This window comes from Staurois parvus, unplaced genomic scaffold (genome assembly GCF_062004578.1).
Source record: "Staurois parvus isolate SC_StPar_1 unplaced genomic scaffold, SC_StPar_1.0 ptg000362l, whole genome shotgun sequence".
Lineage (NCBI taxonomy): Eukaryota > Metazoa > Chordata > Amphibia > Anura > Ranidae > Staurois > Staurois parvus.
Window position 1 is genome coordinate 12,811,658 of NW_028318158.1, and position 19,693 is coordinate 12,831,350.

A 19,693-nucleotide genomic window follows, 5' to 3' on the forward strand; every position below is an offset into this window, starting at 1 on the left:
TCAAAGAATTTTAAATGTAAGTGTGCTATTTTTTTCTTGTAACAAATGATTACTGTCATGTTAATGAGGATCCCACCCTCCTGTTTTCATAACCTCACAAATGCGCTTCTGGAAGAATGGTCAAACATTCCCATAGACACACTCCTAAACCTTGTGGTCAGCCTTCCCAGAAGAGTTGAAGCTGTTATAGCTGCAAAGGGTGGGCCAACTCAATATTGAACCCTACTGACTAAGACTGGGATGCCATTAAAGTTCATGTGCGTGTAAAGGCAGGTGTCCCAATACTTTTGACAATATAGCGTATGTGCCCTATGGGATGACTGTATGACTATTTAGTAGATACCAGATGTTCTTTTTTTTCAAGTTTATCCATGACCGTACAGATAAAATTCTGTTGCAGATTTTCTCACCTAGAGCCGATAAAAATTGTTATCAGGGTCTGATTTGCTCTTGCGTTGTCATCTTTTGTTGGTGCAATAGACCACTTAGACATAATTTACTATGATTCTCAGCCCGTGTTTGGACACCTGCATCTTCTGTAACATTTACTAGATATCTCTGCTGAGATCAAGTGATGTTTGGTTAGCATTATAAATAGAATTTTTGTGTCACATAACTTGGTGACACAGTTGGGTCGGTGGGAATTTTCACTTTTAATCAGTGACTTTAAACCACGATGTCTTGTCTGCATAATGTCTAGGAGTCTCTGGGCTGTCGACACTTTTTCCCAGCATCTTTCATTACTGTAGGACATGTCATTGTGTCAGTGCACATCCTTATCTTAGTCATTTATTTCAACATCTTCTACAACGTTTATTTTTACTCAGATACACAGCTATCACGTTTATTTTGTATGCATACTTATAACTTAAAGTGCAATTCCAGTTTAAACTAAAAAAAAAAAGTAACCAGGCATATTTAAAAAAAATAAAAAATTTGAATTCTCTGCAGTACCCAATGCTTCGTGGTCCAGGACCAGGCCTTTTCCCTGTTGAATAATGCCCAGGGTCATTGAATCCACCTCCAGTGAATCCAGATCAACATGGACACACCCACTGGGGGTGTATCATCACAATGCCCTAGGCACTAAGGTCATTTTGTCCACCCACTGACACCACTTTAGCAAGGGAGCCCCCAGATCCTGCCCCGCCGCCCTTTAGTTTATTTAGCAGCGGCAGAGCTGTTAGATAGCAGGAGCCAGCGCAAGGTGCAGACCTTTTTTTTGGGGGGGGTGGGACTACAACGGGGAACAATTTCTAAAAACTTTTTTTTAACAAAGAACTTTCCATTTTTTTTGCAGCATACAACAATGCACACAGAAGAGGAGGTGGTAGTACTGAAAGATAAGCCCCATCTTTGGTGGCAGTAATAGTAACTCCCAGCATTGTTGTCAGTGGCTGCAATGATAACTGTTAACATTAGTGTCAGTGGGTGCAGCAATAACCCCCAGCATTGGTGTCAAAGAATGCAATTGCAACCCTCAACATTAGTGTCAGTAATTGCAAAAATAACCTCCAGCACTGGTGTCAGAAAACACAATAATAGCCCCCAGCATTGGTGTCATTAGCAGTACTCTACATAAAACTGTATTTCATTAAAAAAACATGGTTATAGTTTATACTACCCACTACTACTTTAGCAAAATAAAGCACATCTCCTTGTTACTCTCCTCCCTCTCTCTATATATATATATCAGCATTTCCCTTGTTAGCACATGAGCACTGCAACACACCTTAATGACTGTTTGCGTTGCTTCTCCTTCTCCCAGCCTGAGTCCTGCTGTACAGTGAATTGCAAGAGGCTGATACCAAGACAATGCAGATACTTACACTGCCTGCAATGTAAAAAAAACATTTATTGGTGTAATAAAGTGTAATGCCTTCTAAAATAATAATAATATTTGTGTGTGCATAGTTAGAGGCTTGCTAGAAGCCTGGGTATGAGTCAGCATGGGGGTGAGTCAGCGAGGTTAATTAAGGTTAAGGCTGGAGGGCTGCACAGGTCAGTTCTCTGATACATCCCCCTGCTCTAGAAATTTGGAGAAGTTTCTAGAAGCCAGTAGGCATGGGTGAGGAGGGGCTGATCTGCATGCTTAGGTTAGTTTGGCCAATCCTCAGGCAGGGAGCCTGGCATGGTGGCTATATCTACTCTTAAATATAGGAGAGCCTGGTCAGCAGAGGAATCGGGTGGAAGATGGAGTGAGGAGTGAGGAAGTGCTCTGAGTGGCTCTGAGGAAGAGGCAAGTCCTCGAAACGCGTCAGCCTTTTGGATGTCTAAACTCCCTATTGCGGACTGTTACTCAGCGCGGTGTTGATCCAGCTGTTCTTTTATGATGTGCCTTGACTATATTGTCGTTTGTGAGTACAACACCTACTTTATTATTTTTTATTAAACATTTTTTATGGTAATGCACTAGGCCTGTGCGCCCTCTTTTTGTTCTTTCCCTACTGGTGTGGAGCCTGAGAGGGGCCCCAGAGGAAGGGGGTCTGCCTACAGGCTGGAAGCTTGAAAGAAGTACCGCCACTGTCCCACAGTCTGTCGGAGAAAGACAGTCTGTCAGCAGGGAAGGAGCCAGTTCAGAGTAAGGCCTGAGAGCAACTCCAACCTTTAAAGCTAAAGGAACAGGACAGGGTGAGTACTTCTACAGCCCCTGGGCTAAAGAAGGGAGAGGGCAGTCAGGTGCAATACCCAGCCAGTTTTCCCTGGGACTACATTATTTGTGTGTCTCGGAATCCCTTGCCCTGGGATACTCTCAAGACAGGCAGGTGGGTAAGGAGATTTTCATCTAGGGTCTGAGGAGGTTCATTTAAAGGGATCAAGTGCTCCTTGCATAGACTGTGTGTAGATTGTTTAGAAGAGCCACTCCTTAATGAGTAGCATCTGTTCTCTCTGTGCTTTTTGCTGGATTTTGTTTGCCTTTTTTGTGCCTAAGAAGTTCTCCTCCAAGTTGGGCATCCCATATACCCCTAGACCATGGGTAGACTGACAACTCATGGGGCCCCCGGGCAATAGGGGATCATGAGGCCTCTGTGTCCTTGCCCAAACTCAAAAAAGCCTATGAAAAAGGTACCAGGGACATCTCATGGGGCCCCTTACTGACCCCGGGCCCTGGGGCAGTGCCCGAGTTTCCAAATGGTCAGTCCACCCCTGCCCTAGACCCCATCTCATGGACTGTTTACTTACTGTGGATACAAGTATGAAAAATGCTTGTTGCCTGGCTGTGCAGAGCTTAGGGGGATCCAAAAACTCAGCGACCCTCAAGAGGGTAGGGCTACAAAAGGAGAAGTATAGACTTATAAAAAATCAAACATCTTTACTCACCTCCATGCTGCAACTGTTTCTTGCCTGCCTGCTTTAAGCCCAAGAACTGAGCAATTACATGACTGATGATCATTCAGCTTGATGTGCTCAGAGTTGAGAGTGGTGACTGTCAGTTACCGCTTTCTACTCTGCCCCTCCAGTGTTCACTGGAGCGCCGGGCTGGAAAGGGTGCAGGATCAGGTGGCTCCAACTCTCAGCCATGCATTAAGAGGTTGAGCCAGCTGCTGGTCAGGAATATTGGTGGATTCTGATAATATGGTTGGGATCCTTCCAGAATCTGTGACGTCAGATGACAATGGGCATTAGCAGGAGAGCAAAAGTAAGTGCACTCTTGATACCCAGAAGAGAAGTATGGTCAAAACAAGCTTTGGCCATACTTCTCTTTTAATGAATACACAGCTTTATTAATTAATGTTTTTTATATATGCATGGAGGTCAGTCACTCCAGAAATGGTAAGCTGTTGATCCTCAAAAGTTTTGACTTCACTCTGAAGACTAGAGCCATGTTAAAGGCTAACTCCACATTTTTCACCATGTTACAAGTTACACCTGTATTCAGGGTGTAAACTGGTGCAGATGGGACCTCCACACCCCCAAAATACCCCTCCCCCTGGGTTCTTCTCCTGCACAGCCACTGTGACTTTTGAAATTGGCACAGCTGTACTGGGCTTTGCCCACGCTCATTCATTCACAGAGATCTGTGAATGAATAAACTACATGTCCTGTGTGCCACCTGCCACCACTTTCTCCAACTCTCCAACTTATAGCCTGAACCTTGGTATGGACATAGAGCTGGAGAGAGAGTCTGCAGGATTGATTGCAGGTATAATGCTTTGCAAGCTCCTATTTTGCAAGCTCCTATGGGAAAAAATAACAAATGCACATTTTTTCGGCATATATATGTGCATTTATTATTTTCTGAAAGATGGACTTAGTCTTTAAATGTTACTGAGTTCACCTGCCTCCTGGTATGCTGGTAAAAATATCCAGAAGCCTAAATCCCACAGAAAATAGACATTGGTATATTTATCTTTTTCTGAAGAGATTTAGTAGAGTTTTGGATATAAGTAGGTACAGAAGAATTCCCTTTAAGTTATCACAATGGCTGCATTTTAAAATGGAAGCTTGCCTGAACTCTGGGGAAGCTAAAAATACTCCTTTGCAGTGGGGCTCTCCAAACACTTTAGGGGGTAAATGCAATTTTACTTATTCTTCTAAATGCTCCCTAGGCCTGGTCAGCACAGCCTTTTCTTCTCAATGCCCTGGCAGTTGCAGGTCTTTTGACGTCATCTGTTGGAGTTTGATAGCAGACGTTTTTATTGAGGGCTTTGTGCGTTATACATGTTAGCCCACTTAGCTTGTGAGTATAATTTATGTCTTCCTGTACCCTTTAATAAAATGCTAAAGATATTGCACAAGGCATTTGCGTCCTCTCTGTTTGTGTTTTATCAAGACTAAACTATCCAAAACTGAGCTCATAGTATTTCCTCCCCTACTTGCCCCTTCCCCTGACTTCTCTGTCAAGATCAATCGCACAACCATCAACCCATCCTCACATGCCAGGGTTCTAGGTGTAATGTTGGAGTCTGTACTCTACTTTTGGCTCCACATCTAGTCACTTTCCAAAACTTGCTGCCTCAACCTACCAGACATCTGCACAATGCGCCCCTTTTTAACTAATGACACCACAAAGCTCCTAGTCCCTGGTCATCTTTCATTTCGTCATGAATGATTCTTCAGCTGAGAGGAGGGTGGCAGACGGGAGAAAGAAAGGACAGAGGAAGATGCCAGGTGTCTGGGGCCAATGTAGCAGCTGAGCTGCCGCTCCTTCCAGTGTTCCTCTCAGACTTAGTCCCTTACTGCAAGCCGACTGGCAGCTGCTGATCACTGTGGAGTTCCGGCCCTTTGCTTCCCATTCATTAGCAGAGGTGTAGCTGTGGCTATGGAGGAAGGTAATGTCTGACTCTGATGTCTTGTGTCTTTGTGAGTGTAACCCGGCCGGCTGGCCATCCATCACATGTGTGGCAGTGAGTGATGACATCATCACGATCCCACAGCCTGCTCTTAGGGTACCTGCTGATCTGTGCCAGTGTTGGTGGTGGTGTGTTTTGTCAGATCTGCCATTGTTCAGCTGTTCTCTGTGTGTGCGGGAGCTGGGCAGCCTGCTGTCACAGCGTTTTATCTCCCCCCATTGCCTGGGGAATTCCAGCCTGGGATCTGTTAGAGTATGGATCCATCATCCTCTACTCACTGTAACTGTCACCCTGCCACTACCAGCCACAGATACAGTCCATCCGTGACACTGATTTTGTCTTTAATATTGGTGCTGGTGACTTTTACTTTTATGCAAATTAAAAGAAATTTAGCAGTTTCATGTTTTGTTGATTTAATATTTTCTAAATTTTTTTTCTTATTTGTATTTACTTATTTATTTGGGGGGGAGGTAGCTGGTCTTGCCTAGGGTGCAAAATAATCTAGCACCGGCCCTGGCTATCCCCCTGTCAGGGCTCCGGGTAAGACCAGAGGTGTGTGGACTGACACAGGGAAACACCGGCTTCAGGTATAGAGTAAACAAGACAATTTATTAAAGACTAAACAACAGAAACGCAGTGCAAGGTAAACATAACACAGTGCAAACAACCCAACCTCCAACAGATAACCATATATACAAATCAAACGTAGTCGGGCAGGCTGGGTCGGTAGCAAACGGGCAAACAGGGTACCAGGAGCGAGCGGAAGAGTGGTCAGGAATAGCCGAGGTCAGGACAGGCGGAGTTCGTTCAGAGTCAGGATCAAAGCAGAATCAGGATCAGGCAGGAAGCACACAGGATGCAGGTACAGGGTCTCACGGGAAACATACACCAAGGCACTGACTGCAGGCCTGGCCACTCCTTAAATACACCTCCTGCGATCAGCCTCAGGTGATGACTTGATTGCAGGAGTAAGCTTCTGGCTGCTGAGAGCACGCGCTGGCCAGCCCTGGTACTGCAGCCCACACGGCAGGTGAGTCCCACCACCAGTGACACCCCTTGACACCCCCCTTCAGTCCATCGTGAATGCTTCTGCTAGACTCATCCACCTTACCAACCGCTCAGTGTCTGTCACTCCTCTCTACCAATCCCTCCACTGGCTGCCAGTCACCCAACAAATTAATATCCAAATGCTAACAACAACCTACAAAGCCATCCACAACTCTGCCCCCAGCTACATCACCAACCTAATCTCAAAATACCAACCAAATCGTTCTCTTCATTCCTCCCAAGACATCCTTCTCTCTAGTTCCCTTCAAAATGACTACCCTGCGCTCTGTGTGTGAAGAAAACAACAGCTGCACTCACTGTTTATTCCCACTACAACACATACTCAGTAAATCTTTTAAATGTGTTGTGCTGTTGAAAAACCATATATGTAACACCCCTGAAATCAAATAAAGTGCTAATATAAATATTATCAATGATAATAAATTCATATAATTTCAAATGTGACAGAAACAATCCAATAAAGTGCCAAAACAGACAAAATTCATGACAATGTAAATAAATACATAAAAATATACACATAAAGAAATAATACAATAAATAAGTGGTAAAGTCCAATCTCCCAAAGGTGTAAAACAATCTGTGCTCAATCCATGCAGCTGATTGCAAAATAAAGTGACTACTGCTTCAAATCTTCACCATTGTGCATGCCACCCACATAAATATAGGCCTCTTACCAGAACCAGAGACCTTACAACCAAGGTCTAACAGCTCTAGATGAAAAAACACAATCCGGGATGGTTGGACCAAAAGCTTGTGCATCCAGCAGCAATCAATCTCCACTATGGGGGGCTTTATGCCCCACTCATAGCTCCGCCGTCAGATAACCTCCAAGTCGGTATAGAACAATCACCAAGATCATATGAAACAAGGAGAGTAATTGCTCATGGTACAGTATGCACAGTGAATTTATTGTTAAAATCAAAGTAATATACTCACAAGCATTAAAATTCAAGAAGCATATCAGATACAAGACATCCAGCACCCCAGTGGGCGTGGTGACGTCACCACTAAGTCTCCACCCAGGAGACTTGTATTATTTATTGATTGATTTATTTGTTTATTTTTATGCATTTATTAACATTGTCATAAATTTTTGTCTGGTTTGGAACTTTATTGGAATGTTTCTGTTACATTTGAAATTATATGAATTTATTATCATTGATAATATTTACAGTATATTAGCACTTTATTTGATTTCAGGGGTGTTACATATATGGTTTTCCAAAAGTGCAACACATTTAAAAGATTCTCTAGCTCCCTTGTCACCTCCTCCCATGCTTGCCTCCAGGACTTCTCCTGAGCCTCTCCCATTCTCTGGAACTCCCTACCACAAACTGTCCAGCTATGTTCTACTCTGTCCACTTTTACGCGATCCTTGAAACTTTTTCATTTCAGAGAAGCCTGACCCTCCCCTTTTAGATTGTAGCTGTAACGAGCAGGGCCCTCTGATTCCTCCTGCATTGAATTGTATTGTAACTCTACTGTCTGCCCTCTTGTTGTAAAGCGCTGTGCAAATTGTTGGCACTATATAAATCCTGTATAATAATAAAAATAAATAACGCAGGGCCCATAGACTTGCATTGGATGTGGGGACGCCAAGGAACAGTCCACTGCTGGAGTGTAGGGGAGTTGAGAGAGCCAACGATCGGGTCAGTAAAGATACTTTTTTCGCCCCCTAGACCTAAACAAGCATTTAACCCTTTCAGTGTGTAGGTAGTCTTGCTGCAAGGGAGGATTTATATTTTCCCTGGCGTTGGGCTTTAAAACATTGTATGCAGATTACCTCATTGTTCCTGAGTATGCTGCTGCTTTTTAACATATCTAAAAATGATCTGGTTGATGATGTTATCACCGATATATTCTGTGCTGTCAAGCAATCAGGCTTACCTAAAATAAGCTCTTTAAAAGTGGATATTTCTGATTTAAAGACTTTTACAGATGCGAGAATAAGCAGCTTATGATACCTTTCTATAGCACTCACCAGGTCAGGAAAGGATTTGTTCAATTTTTATATTCATCTCTCATCTAAGCATTGCTTTCTAAAGCCTCCTGCCAACCATGCTACCTCAAGACCATATGAATGTTGACACTTTTGTTCTACAGATTCCTTTGCCCTTTTTTCAACCATGATACTGGATCCACATCTGAAATAGAAATCACTATTGTATGCAGCATGTTGTGTTCCTTTATTTATATTCAAAGTCACCTTCAAAATGCACAGTCTACCATTAGCCTACAGAGGAGATGGTATAACTACTGTGTATTTTTGTATAAGCTACAGGGAGTCTTCCAAATCTCTTTCTAATTATCAGCAGGTCAGTGTTGCTAATCTGCCCCCATGGCTATGGGAGACAGACTGTTGGCAGAAGGAGTACTGACAAAACCACCCATAACAGGTACACACTTATGACAGGCTGCTTAACTGACTGTAGGCTTCCATTACCCTTCCATTACTCTTGCTAACATGCTGTACTGCACCAGGATGACTCTTTAGGTGCTGTCTTCATACCCCGATGTGTTTAGTGATCCCAGCTGTAGACTATGTGTGAAATGCGCCAGTTACTTGCATTGCACAGTTCTTCCCTACATCCCTAAACCCTAGCTGAGGCTTGTCTGCTGCCCTGGCATACCTGCAAAGGTAGAGTCTTTAAATAATAAAGTCCATGGTTATCGGCAGAGTCCAGCAGCTGGTATCTTCGGTGGGTTTCTATATCGCAGCAGCAAGGTGTAACGCTGATCCTTCCTCAGCCAAGGATTGACGACAGAAAGGCAGGAGCAAGACTACTCCTACTCTCGACTCTATGGCTCTCTCTGGCTCCAGAGCATTTTCTCTTTGATATGTCCAGGATCAGTGGGTTGAGCCCAAAAAGCCAGCCAAGAAAAAAACCCGGGAACTAAGGTTAACCCTAACCTTCCCATCCGGGGCAGAACCTAGCTAGCTAAATTGCAACCCGCTTACAAATGCGTTAGGGAAAGGTGATCCCTGGGCAGGGACATCGTGGAAGCAGCCATACTAGTCATGATTCAATAAAGATCGCTTTGAAGGAAGCTGTGTAGCTCCTATTCATCTACAGCACCAGTGTCAAACTGGTGGCCCTCCAGCTGTTGCCAAACTACAAGTCCCATGAGGCATTGCAAGATTGACAGTTACAAGCATGACTCCCAAAGCATGATGGGACTTGTAGTTTCACAGCAGCTGGAGGGCCGCCAGTTTGATACCGCTGATCTACAGCATAGGTTGTAGACATGACATATAGCCGGCTGCTTATGTTTCTACACAAGTAATGACTTTGATTTCACACTTCATGTGACATGTTAGTGGATTCGGACACTTCTGTTATCTTGTTTTTTTTCATCTTCAAAGAACAATAGCTACATACTGTATACTGTATATGGGTTGTTGTAGCTTCAAGCTTGATCAGAAAGGCTATTGCTCAATGTGACATTGTTACATTAGGGTGTATCAGGCTGACAGGTGCAGGGATGTGAGCGACGTGTTGGCAACAAATCTGGACATTTACAAAAACTGGTACAAAAAGACACCCAGTGAAGAAATCAGATTCTGCCATTTACTTAAACAGTTCCTGCTTGTTGTGGATATAACAAGACTCTAGCATGTTTCACAGAACTGGATAAGGCCCAATTCACACTGATGTGGTGCAGGATTCTCAGCGAATTCTGTGCGCTTCCCTCACTGCATCAGAATCGCACTCCGTTCATGCCAACTGCTTTGGGTGTCAATGTTAAGTTAACAACACCCCCAAAAGAGGTTCACAAAACGCACTGCATTTGTGTGAAAACCCATGCATTCCGATTCCATTGCAAAAAACAAAGGGTCCTGCACCTTTCCTGCAAGTGCGTTGTGCAATTTGAGCCATACAAAATTAATGGTTTAAATTGCACAGAAAAAGAATCGCATGTGATTTGAACAGGAATGCAATGTGATTCCTGGCCAAACCACACCGCATCAGTGTGAACCGGCCTTTATTTCTGCAAACACGTAACCCTTAGATGTCTGGGTGTACTTCACAAACCAATATACTGTAAATTTGCAGCATCTGCAAGATGTACCTTTATTTATGTGACCGATAGATGTGCACATAAGTATCAGTGTATGGCAAATTTTGATTAACAATAACTTACCAGAAAGTGAAAGTTTTCTCTTCATTAGTTTTGTGGGGTATTGTTAAATATTAGGGAGGGTGTAAGCTTGGGGTCTTAATGGACTGAGGGGAAAGGGAAGCAGGAGATATGAGAAATGCAAAAGAAAGGGGTAGAATGAATATTTGAGGAAGGGGGTTAATGAGGAAGAGTTTTAAAGAGGAGTTCTGGCCCCCCTCCCAAAAATGAAAAGTCAGCAGCTGCAAATATTGTATCTGCTGACTTTTAATATTATGGCACTTACCTGTCCAGGGATCCAGCAATGTCCTCACCCTGAGCCGATTCTTTAATCTACTGTCCGTTGCTGGCTGCCATCTTGCCTAAAGGAAACTGGCAGTGAAGTCTTGCGGCTTCACAGCCGGTTTCATAATGTGCATGAGCGAATCGCGCTGTGCTTTTGTGAATGAGCTGCAGTCCTCTGGGACCTGTGAAATGTGGGGGGGGGGGACAGACTCAGTTTGCTGCAGTGAACTAAGATGGAAGTGGAAGCAGGTACCTGTCAAAACCAGGCACCCTCTCCCCCCCAAAGGGTGCCAAATGTGGCAGTGGAGGTTGGGTGGAGGCAGATAAGCAGAACTTTCACTTTTGAGTAGAACTCTGCTTTAAGTTTGACTTTAAGAGTCTCACATTTGGCTAAAAGAGTGTTCTGTTTCAAATGCTGCTTTATGCATTATCATACCTCCTTAAACCTGGTCTGTCTAGACCGGGTGTCGGCAACCCGCGGCTCCGGAGCCGCATGCGGCTCTTTTTCACCTTTCCTGCGGCTCCGGAGCACACTGCCCACCAGGTGACAGGCAATAGGGTCGGCAAGCCGCGGCTCTTTTAATGCAGCTCTTCTATGTGCCGGGCGCCCGCTCCCCTCCCTCCTCCAAACATTGGCTGTCAGGATGTAGGCGGGGCAGCGTGACGAACTCCTCTCCTCTCACAGTCCGCCCTGAAGACCAGAACGGCGCGGGAACACAGCTAGAGGAACGCGCGGAGCAAAGGTAAGTGAATTGACACAGGGGGGATGAATTACTATAGGGGGGATGAATTACTATGGGGGATGAATTACTATATGGGGGATGAATTACTATGGGGGATGAATTACTATATGGGGGATGTATTACTATATGGGGGATGTATTACTATATGGGGGATGAATTACTATATGGGGGATGAATTACTATAGGGGGGATGAAATACTATAGGGGGGATGAAATACTATAGGGGGGATGAATTACTATATGGGGGATGAATTACTATATGGGGGATGAATTCCTATGGGCGATGTATTACTATATGGGGGATGAATTACTATATGGGGGATGAATTACTATGGGGGATGAATTAATTACTATATGGGGGATGAATTACTATGGGGGATGAATTACTATATGGGGGATGAATTACTATATGGGGGATGAATTACTATGGGGGATGAATTACTATGGGGGATGAATTACTATAGGGGGGATGAATTACTATAGGGGGGATGAATTACTATATGGGGGATGAATTACTATAGGGGGGATGAATTGCTATATGGGGGATGAATTACTATATGGGGGATGAATTACTATGGGGGATGAATTACTATATGGGGGATGTATTTTCAGTTTTAAAAATGTTTCTCTCAAAATAAATTTCAATCGTGGTTTTGGCAAGATTTGGCTCAGTTGAAAAAAAAGGTTGCCCACCACTGACCTAAGGCTATGATTGTGATTATGACGATACACTGTGGCCCTGGTTAACCCTTTGCTTACTGGGCCCTTAAACCCCCTTCATGACCAGAGCGCTTTTTGCAATATATGCAGTGTCGGATTTGTTTTAAATGTTGCAATGGTTTTGCGGCTCCCAGTCTTTTTTTCCCTCTCGGAAACGGGTCCAAGTGGCTCTTTATGTCTTAAAGGTTGCAGACCCCTGGTCTAGACAGTATGGTCACCTGCTGACTTGGCACCATCCACAGGCAGCTTAACTCTTCAAGACAGCATTGTTAAATACAACACAATTGTACTTCAGCTATTGTATTGGCTGTAAACCACCACTAGGTGTCCAGATACTACTGAACAGTAATAACTTCATGCTGTTTAATACAACAGAAAACAATATATATAAGTGAGGCAGAACAAAGAGACTGATATAACTGCAGCAGCAGTGCCAGGTATGGCTGAATTAGTCATGTTGATTGCATAGGGACAGGAGGAGATCTTCCACCAACATAACTCTATTAATTTTCCTAAACCACGGTTTTAGAATTTTTAATGAATACATTTAAACTGTTTTATATCTGTTTTTTTGCTATCAATTTACAATGTTTGTTTAAGAAATAAGCATATAATATAAGGCAAATAGTTGCCAGAAGACTATGAGTTCTATAAGCGACAGAACAGCACATATTTTCTGCTTTCAGATTTCATCCTCCTCACTTAAACTATGGACTGAGCCGTCTGATAAGTGATTAATTGCTGCAATGTGTTATTCATGTATGAATTTCAGCTTGAGCTACTGTGGTCTGTAAACAACAGGCATTACATCAAAGAAGCAAGGGGATAGCCTGGAAAAAAGGAAAAGCAGCCTAAAACTGCCCCCCAAGCTTAACCCTTAATACTGACTCCTTTCGGCCCTTTAAGAGGTTTCTGATGCCGGGAAGGTGGGGCTAATGATCATGTGACCATCGGGATTGGCTTTTACAGCAGTCACATGATCAGCTTTCTGTTAGGTGCTGGTAATTGTGCATGGGTTGCACAGGGCATGCTCAGGTTTGTTTACATTTTGGTATGCAGATATGCAGCCTCTTTGCGTCAAGGCCCATCCACCGAGAGGCCACATATATGCATACTGTCAGCGTGAAGGAGTTAAAAGAAAGATTCAAAATTAATACAATATTTCATATTTACCTTACTGAAAAAAACATTTGAAAACATTTTAATTTTTTTCAAATACTACTGCTTGTAGAAAGTGACAGTATTGTTAAACGCTAGACACCAAAAATGACGTCCCCCTGAATTTCTAGCTTGCTATCCATCTTATTAACTGTCTTATGTGACTATTTGATTTGCCTTAAATGTTGGTTTCACTTTCTGACTGTTTTCTCTGTCTTCCCTCTGCTATGGCACTTATCTTGTGGATATAGAGTAAAGATGCTGGAATCAGGACTTTGGTTATGTTGGATGAGCAAGGAGGTAAGTTCAGTTTTCTTAGGAGAAATATTTATTCTAAAAAGCTTTTACTTCCACTCTATGACTTCCTATGATGAACCACTCAGAAGTGTTATATTTTCTAGAGGTGCACACCCACACTGCTTGGACATCGGGCTTCTCCAAAGTAACATTTGCAACTTCTTATGTGTCTTCGTTAAGCTGACAATACATTAATTGAAATTTATCCCATTTTCAGCCAAATTTCAATCCATGTATGGGCAGGCTGGTTGTACAGAAGTTGATCTACCAATCAACTTCTGTACAACCACCCTGTTGGAAAATCTCAGTGTATTCTGCTGGCAGGGAAGTCTTTCCTCTATCAGAACACAATAGCTCAGCGGGAGTGATTCTCCCATCCGCCTCGAATGTGTGGATGGGGGAAATCCAGTCTTTTCTTTTTTTTTACCCGCTGTTGGAACAAAAGAAAACAAAGAATTATCTATGGGCTGCTTTATTCGTTCACTCCTATCTGACTTTCAGTGATTCTATGCTCTTGGGCACTATGGGGCACTATATAAAATACACTTTAGAGTTGTTTCCATAGAATTTCCTTGTCAGATTTGTTTTCTAGGTACGTCGCCAGGTTTGTTCTCAAACCTCCCTGATTGCACAGATTTGATACTTGCATACAGAATGTGATAACATGTGCATAGCCAATTTGTACACATGTACTAGGGCCAATTTAGAGAAGAATCAATTAACCTACCAGCTTGTCTTTGAAGTGTGGGAGAAAACACAAGCACAGGGAGAACATGCAAACTCCGTGCAGAAAGTCCATGAAACAAGTACCCCTTGTGCGACAATGTCATCGACTAAGCCAATGTTCTGCTTGCAAATGCTAACAAATAGCCACTAAACAAACATACATGTTGGTTCATGTGAAAGTGTTTTCCATCATTTCATTAGATCAAAAGTATATCAGAAAAGATAATATTTAACGTAGGACTCCAGCCATGTAATAATAAAAAAATACAAACAGATGAACATTTCTTGCAGAATGAGGTGAAGTCGTAAGCTCTGAGGAGCAGGGCCCTCCTAACCCTCTTGTATTGAACAGTATTGTTGCTGTATTGTCTCCCTTTATATTGTAAAGTGCTGAGGAAACTGTTGGCTCTATATAAATCCTGTATAATAATAATAATAATAATAATAACAACCATGTTCTTCTGTTGTTATTGTTTATGGGTGAACATTTTCCTAAGCATACGGACCTGTCTGCACACACTATTACAAGCTCAAATGCCATAGCCCCGGTTCACACTGGTACAACTTGTCATGTGACTTGACAGATCAAAGTCACATTACAAATTGCACCCTATTTATGGCTATGGAACCCTTCAAATCAGTGCAACTCTGAGTCAGACCAACTTTGAAAAAGCTACCTGCACTATTTTTTACAATTTCATGTGCAACTTGCATTGACATCTGTGCATGACGCACAGATGTCAGCAAACCACACATGAAGTGGCACTGATCGACAGCTTTGAAATCGATCAGAAGAAGCGCAATTTCAAAGCTGCATTTGGTGTGAACCAGGGCATAAAGATAGACCTATAATGTAAAGCTGACCATACACAAGTAAATTTCCAAATTAACATTTTCTACAGAAAATTGGTATGAACATTTGAACAAAAATTATCAGTACTATTGATAACTTGATTAATGTCATTTGAAAGCACTGTTGCTGTTAACATTTGACTTTGGAATTAATGGACTTTCCCAAATATAAAAATGCATCCACTCGTTTAACATGTTTATTACTGAACTTTGAATTTTGACTGGTCTCCTTTAAAATAAAAAAGGGATATTGTGTGTTGTTGACTTCCTGTTCAGTTGTCCAATGGAAAGATGCTGCCAAAAGTAACATTTCCCCAAAACTACCATAGCACCTAGTTTTTAACTACAACATACAAACCAATGTCAGATACATTTCAGATATCTTAGTTTTTGTGCAGGTAAGGTATTGACTGTTATTTTTGTGGCTTGATCATATAAAGTAATGTTTTATTTAGATCTGACACTTCTTTTAAAGGGTCAGTCCGCCAGGAAACACTTTAGTTGTTGGAAAATTTGGGAAAGGAAGTGGTACATTTCCAAAATATACCAAAATTGGCCCCTGAAAACAATTTAATCTGTCACATAATAGGTCTAGATCTGTTCATGTTATCAGTTGGAAGTGAATTACACAATCCTCAAATAACTGTCTGTATGGTACAACAGAGGTGAGTCCTCCCTTCTTCTGTAACTTATAACTTGTTTTTTTAGCTCAGGGGTCTCAAAACTGAGGCCCAGGGGCTGGATGTTGCCCTTTGCTTGACTTTATCTGGCCTATTCCTTCCACTGACACCATCAGTGGGGTAGTATTTTTCCCGCTGGCAGCAGAGACGATACTAATTCTCTCACTTATACCAATAATTAAATTTTTTTGCTCCCACTGACCACCAAGCCAATGGTGCTCTATACTTCCAATGATGCCAGGGAATTTTTTACTCCCTCTGGCCACAGTCTGGCCCTTCTAAGTTGAAGGGCAGGGCAGTAAAACTGGCTCTTTGTTTCGAATATTTGGAGACCCCTGCTTTAGCTGATGAGCAGCTGAGAAAACAGTAGCTCAATTGCAAATGGATGTCAGGGGATAAATAGCACTTGTTTCAAGAGATATTTCAGCCAGAAGTAAGAGAAATACAGATGGATGGAGAGGACCTTTTAAAAAAAGGTCATAGAAATGCAAAAGTTTCATATTTATAATGGTTTATTCTATACAATTTAATTATACCAAAGTCACAGCTTTCATTTTTGTTTTATACGCCAATGGAAAACAGTAATATGTATATCAATATATCATTTAGGGATCACTTTATAGGATATTCCCAAAAATGTCCATTTACGTATTTGTCACAGGCCAACAAAGGAAACCATTCCCACGAGTGCCCACCACTGTGTTTTTGTTCTATATATTCATCATAAACACAATAAAAAACAGAGAGTTTTATGTACTTGCCAGGGTTTCAATATAAATGGCTTGTTGTACCCTCAAGCTAAGTCAGCTTTTAAATGGATCCATATGTCACTTCAGGTGACATGGCAGAATGGCTTTTTAGAACTGTAGCTAAGCTTTGGACCGCATTTCTGTTGCATCAGAAATAAGCAGGTCAATGCTGGTCCAGTCATCAACCCTGTTTATACATGAGGAAGATCATATTGCTGTAGCTTGAAATTGATAATCCCAGATGATCATCCAGCTATCTGTCAAGATGTAGAATGGCTGGATGAAGAGTTGCCATTGGCTTACAATGTTGCTGAGTGTACAAAAGAAAGATATTTGAAGGCGATATAAGCATTAAAGATTATTTGGCCACAAAGTAATAAAAAAAATGAAAACAAATTATAAATACATTTCTGTAAACTGTACAATATATCCAAAAAGGGAAAACATTTTATGTCACCTTGCATTTTTGATTTGGAAAAGAGCCAACTTTAAAAATATTTAAAATAGGCTTCACCACGTATTGGGATAAGCCATATGTACCAATGAAAGGTCATATCAAAGCAACCCATAGTTTGTACAGTTACCCATATAACTAGCTGTATCAGAGTGCTGGGAAGACCAAAACTTGAATGGCCAATAGGTCCAACTCCAAAGGAAAACTTAAATAGCCAATAGGTCCAACTCCAAAGGAAAACTTAAATAGCCAATAGGTCCAACTCCAAAGGAAGACCTGAACCCCAAATACTGAACCAACCAAAAGGTTAAAATCAAACCAATTGGATTTGCACTATGCAAACCTTATCAGACCTAGGAGTTCCAAAGTAAATTATATAAGATGCCCAGCAGACTGACATCACCAAAGTTATAAGGAAATGGCTGAACAATTAACTCAAAAGTGGCTAGAAGGTATGCACCACAAGATACAACACGTTTCATTGGTAGCACGAGAGTGGAGAACAAAGAAGAGAGAACTCAGTCTTGAGGCACTTGCTTCAAACCACACTCATTTTTGGTGCCATTATTACATGGGCTAGATTTCCCCTCTCCAGATAGTGCTATCCATTATGGCTTAGTAAAATCTGGAAATTCTCATTGTTTATTGTTCAACCATTTTCCTATGTGAAGTGCTGGTAGGCGTGCTTGGCCATAATCCAGTGTGGGACTATGAACTAAGTTGAGTATTATCAAGTAAAAGCCTATTCCCTGGATAAAACAAGCAATAGATTCTTTATTAGTGTGGATAGGGGACAAATTTAATTATTGTTATGTGCCCCAAGTTAGGTTTTAATTACATACAGTAACTGGACCAAATAAAAAATGGTTGTGCTTGAAGTACTGCCATACGTATGCATTCACACAAGGAGGCTGCTGAAAAATGAAGACTCCAGCTGCAGCTAAACATGTCATGAGTGCAGGAAAACAAAACAAGGATAACCATGAAGACATACACTATATTGCCAAAGGTATTGGGCCAGCCCTCCAAATCATTGGATTCAGGTGTTACAATCACCTACATGGCCACAGGTGTATAAGATCAAGCACCTAGGCATGCAGACTGCTTCTACAAACATTTGTGAAAGAATGGGTCGCTCTCAGGAGCTCAGTGAATTCAAGAGTGGTACCGTGATAGGTTGCCACTTGTGCAATAAGTCCATCAGTGAAATTTCCTTGCTACTAAATATTCCACGGTCAACTGTTAGTGGTATTATAACAAATTGGAAGCAACTGGGAACAACAGCAACAGGCCACGTAAAATGAAAAGTGGGGTCAGCACATGCTGAAGAGCACAGTGTGCAGAAGTCACCAACTGTCTGCAGAGTCAATAGCTAAAGACCTCCAAACTGTGTGTGGCCTTCAGATTAGCACAACAACAGTACATAGAGAGCTTCATGAAATGGGTTTCCATGGCCGAGCAGCTGCATCCAAGCCTTACATCACCAAGTGCAATGCAAAGCGTCGGATGCAGTGGTATAAAGCACGCCGACACTGGATTCTAGAGTAGCGGAGACGTGTTATCTGGAGTGACGAATCACGCTTCTGTGTCTGATAATGGACGTGTCTGGGTTACTCGTTTGCCAGAACTGTACTTGCCTGACTACATTGTGCCAAGTATAAAGTTTGGTGGAGGGGGGATTATGGTGTGGGGTTGTTTTTTAGGGGTTGGGCTTGGCCCCTTAGTTCCAGTGAAGGGAACTCTTAAGGCATCTGCATACCAAGACATTTTGGACAATTTCAGGCTCCCAACTTTGTGGGAACAGTTTGGGGGTGGCCCCATCCTGTTCCAACATGACTGCACACCAGTGCACAAAGCAAGGTCCATAAAGACATGGATCATCGAGTTTGGGGTGGAGGAACTTCACTGGCCTGCACAGAGTCCTGACCTCAACCTGATAGAACACCTTTGGGATGAATTAGAGCAGAGACTGCGAGCCAGGCCTTCTTGTCCGACATCAGTGCCTGACCTCACAAATGCGCTTCTGGAAGAATGGTCAAACATTCCCATAGATACACTCCTAAACCTTGTGGACAGCCTTCCCAGAAGAGTTGAAGCTGTTATACCTGCAAAGGGAGGGCCAACTCAATATTGAACCCTACTGACTAAGACTGGGATGCCATTAAAGTTCATCTGTGTGTAAAGGCAGGCGTCCCAATACTTTTGGCAATATAGTGTATTTATGAAGCAGTGAATGTGATTTTCACCAAACATTCACTGGTTGTGAATCAATCACTGTCATTTAAAATGCACGCACCTGGAAAAATTGTCTGCAGTGAATGTTTTCTAATTGTCAGATTCACTGCTTTATACATATAGGGATCTATTTATAAAACAAATGCTTTATGAATGTTAGAGCGTTTACACAGTCGCCCTGAATAATCATCATAATGTGTCTAATATTTTTATTACCTATGATCATCAGTTCCATTGTTTGTTTACTTTGATCATCAGTTGCTTCTAGTGGCCATGCTGTGGTATTTTCCTGAAACACTTCAGTCAGGAAAGT

At 42.2% G+C, this 19,693-nt stretch overlaps 1 protein-coding gene across 2 annotated transcripts in view; it reads left to right on the plus strand.

Moving 5' to 3' along the window:
- SNAP25 (synaptosome associated protein 25) overlaps positions 1 to 19,693 on the plus strand; it is a 151,555-nt gene that overhangs the window by 87,010 nt on the left and 44,852 nt on the right. For both annotated transcript variants that reach the window (XM_089685123.1, XM_089685122.1), the window contains exon 4: positions 13,639 to 13,687. In XM_089685123.1, the coding sequence (XP_089541249.1) occupies positions 13,639 to 13,687 (49 nt within the window). The remainder of the gene's footprint in view (positions 1 to 13,638; positions 13,688 to 19,693) is intronic.